Source organism: Arachis duranensis, chromosome 5 (genome assembly GCF_000817695.3).
Source record: "Arachis duranensis cultivar V14167 chromosome 5, aradu.V14167.gnm2.J7QH, whole genome shotgun sequence".
Taxonomy (NCBI): Eukaryota; Viridiplantae; Streptophyta; class Magnoliopsida; order Fabales; family Fabaceae; genus Arachis; species Arachis duranensis.
In genome coordinates this window covers 76,723,235-76,726,381 of record NC_029776.3, presented here as the reverse complement: position 1 = coordinate 76,726,381, position 3,147 = coordinate 76,723,235, and the positions used below count along the sequence as shown (strand labels likewise).

Genomic DNA, 3,147 nt, shown 5'->3' with positions numbered 1-3,147 from the left:
CACGTGACCTAGGAATTTCACTTCCTTTTTCCAAAACTCGCACTTCGACAACTTAGCATGAAACCTTCGTTCCTTTAGGATTCGCAGCACAATCCTTAGGTGCTCCTCATGTTCCTTCGCCGTCTTGGAGTAAACTAAGATGTCGTCTATGAAAACCACCACGAACTTGTCCAAAAAGGGACGAAAGACTCTGTTCATATAATCCATGAAAACAGCAGGTGCATTCGTTAACCCGAAGGACATCACCGCAAACTCGTAATGTTCATAACGTGTCCTAAACGCAGTCTTAGGGATGTCATTCTCTTTCACCCTTATCTGATGGTAACCGGATCTCAAATCAATCTTGGAAAACACCCCAGCTCCTTGTAGTTGATCCATCAAGTCATCTATCCTTGGCAGCGGGTACTTGTTCTTCACCGTCATTTTGTTTAGCTGCCGGTAGTCCACACACAGTCGCATCCCTCCATCCTTCTTCTTCACCAATAAAACTGGCGCTCCCTACGGTGATACACTCGGTCGAATGAACCTCTTGGCCAGAATCTCTTCTAACTGAACCTTTAACTCGGCTAGCTCTTTTGGAGCCATCCTATACGGTGCAATCGACACTGGTCCGGCTCCAGGCACCAAGTCTATCACAAACTCAATCTCCCATTGAGGTGGAAACTCAGGGATATCTTCTGAAAATACCTACGAAAAATCCCTAACTACCGAAATCTGATCTAAGGCTTGGGTATCACCCGAAGCATTAGCCGTTAACAAGATGTAACCCTGACACTCTTCCCCACTACAATGTACCATCACGGAGTTCAGGTAGTATCCTGCGGTTATCACTGCTCCACTCTCTCCTTCCGGCATAAACCAAATTGTCCGCTCAAAGCAATCCAACAAAACCCGATTCTTCGACAACCAATCAAACCCCAAAATCAACTCCAACCCAACCATAGGTAAACAGATCAAATCATGTACAAAATCTCTACCCTCAAGCTTGAAACCTACTTCTCTACAACTTGATCTAGTCATAACTGTCTGATGCGGAGTATGTACATGCAGATCAAAAGGTAACTTTGACATTTTCAAGCCTAACTCTTCGAATTTAGAAAATGAGATAAAAGAATGCGATGCTCCAGTATCATATAATGTAATTAAAGTCTTATCACTAAATAAACAAATACCTCTCATCAACGGATCCGCCTTGGAAGCATCCTTGGCATTTACAGCAAAGACTCGCCCCTGGTGCTGACCCTGACCCGCATTCGGGTTCTTCCCATGAGTGCAATCCCTCGCGATATGACCAAGCAATCCACAGTTAAAGCACCCACTCTGGCTCCCTCTTCCCTTAGGATGCTGAAACTGATCATGAGTGTTATTCCTGAAACCTCTTTGACCTTGATGCGCATATCCTCCCCTTTTAAAGCTTTGACCCCTTGGATGGTGATACTTGCCACGCCCCTTGCTACTACCTTCTCCATGAGTGTCCTTGGACGCAGCCACTGTCTTAGCATATTCTTCCATCACCCTTGCTTTGTTCACTAAGTCAGAGAAGACACGGATCTCCATAGGGGCAACAGCAGTCATAATGCTATCCTTCAAACTCCTCTGGTACTTAATACACCTCCAGCTCTCGAAGGTCTCCGGGTCACCCTGACACACCCGAGAAAACCTACAAAGCTCTTCGAACTTGTTGGTGTACTCAGCCACAGACATGGAACCTTGCTTCAGTTGCATAAGCTCCATCTCCTTCACTTCCCTTGCAGACTCAGGGAAGTACTTCTTGTAAAAGGCCGTTCGGAACACATCCCACAGAACCTCAGCGTTCTGTAGCTGTAGCATGCAACACTCTACTTGCCACCAGGGCTGGGCCTCTCCCGCAAGCTGATAAGTGGCAAACTCCACATACTGATTGTATGGAACATGCTGCGCTTGTAAAGCACGCTCCATGGCTTGGAACCAGTGGTCCGCTTCAGTAGGATTAGTTGATCCTCGGAATGTTGGCGAATGAACCTTGAGGAAAGTTGCCAAAGTCATAGGAATGCCTCCCATGTTATCTCCATTCCCTTCAACATTAGCATGAGCATTCCCTTCGCCGTTCACATTTCCGTTGCCGTTCCTATTTCCGTTGCCGTTCCCGGCCGGTTGACCTAGCCTCTACACAGCTTTCAGAGTCGCAGCAGCATTTGCCTCCATAGTGTTGGCCAGATTCACCATCGCCGTCATGAATTCGGCATGGTTGTCCGCTGGTTGCTCGTTCCTACTCTCACGTGAACGTGCTCGACCTCGTCCGCGAGTAGCCATGTAGGATTCCTGTCTACACCAAACAATCGATATCAAGGTGATCAGTCTCAATATCAAAAGTCTAGTGCTTCAATTTATCCCAAACAAGCACTCACAAATAACCATGCTATGAATATTTCAAACAGATATCCTAAGCAGATAACCTAATAGCATCAAATAAAAGACAGAGTATGTAATGAAGCACAATCGGTCCATTCCTCAGGCTCACAAGGACAAACCGCTCTAATACCACTAAATGTAACACCTTAATTAGCCTAAGCCTTACCTCGCATCGTAAAGCAAAGGTAAATCAAAGGTTACGACAGTTCTGAGCTTAATTATATATTATATATAGAAGGAGTTGATAATATCTAGAAGCCCGATAAAGAATATAGCTCAAAAAACTAGATTTGAAAAGCGCAAAACGTACTAACGTAGCTACTAACTTAAAACATAAGAACCAGGTATAGAATAACAAAACATCATAGTATAATAGTATAATATCATAAGACACTAGCCACGACTCGCGAAGTTGAAGCCAACTAGCCATATACAGACCATGTACATAACCAGACAGAAAAAACCGCTTATACAAATTTTGTTCTCTCAATACAAGCCTCTAGGCCAAAGCAAAATACAAAAGTGAGAGACATATATATATATATAGTAAATCAAAAGACTCCAAAAGATAGTCCAGATCCTCCGCTCCTATCACCAGTCAGACAACTCACTGAGGTGGATTGTGACCTGCATCTGAAAAACACAACAGAATATGGTATGAGAACTGAAGGTTCTCAGTATGGAAACAGTACCCAGTGATGTAGGATATAAGACCCCGGGACGCCAAAGACGATCCTAGACTCCATATCCATCACA

General features: G+C 44.5%; 1 protein-coding gene across 1 annotated transcript; it reads right to left on the bottom strand.

Annotated features, from left to right (window-relative positions):
* Positions 1-498: 498 nt before the first annotated feature.
* On the bottom strand, positions 499-2,292 carry LOC107489616 (uncharacterized). The gene is made up of 3 exons (XM_016110366.1): positions 2,203-2,292; positions 796-2,145; positions 499-687 (listed from the first exon to the last, which is right to left on the bottom strand). Exons 1-3 carry the CDS (start codon positions 2,290-2,292, stop codon positions 499-501), a joined length of 1,629 nt encoding a protein of 542 aa, XP_015965852.1.
* Positions 2,293-3,147: the final 855 nt, after the last annotated feature.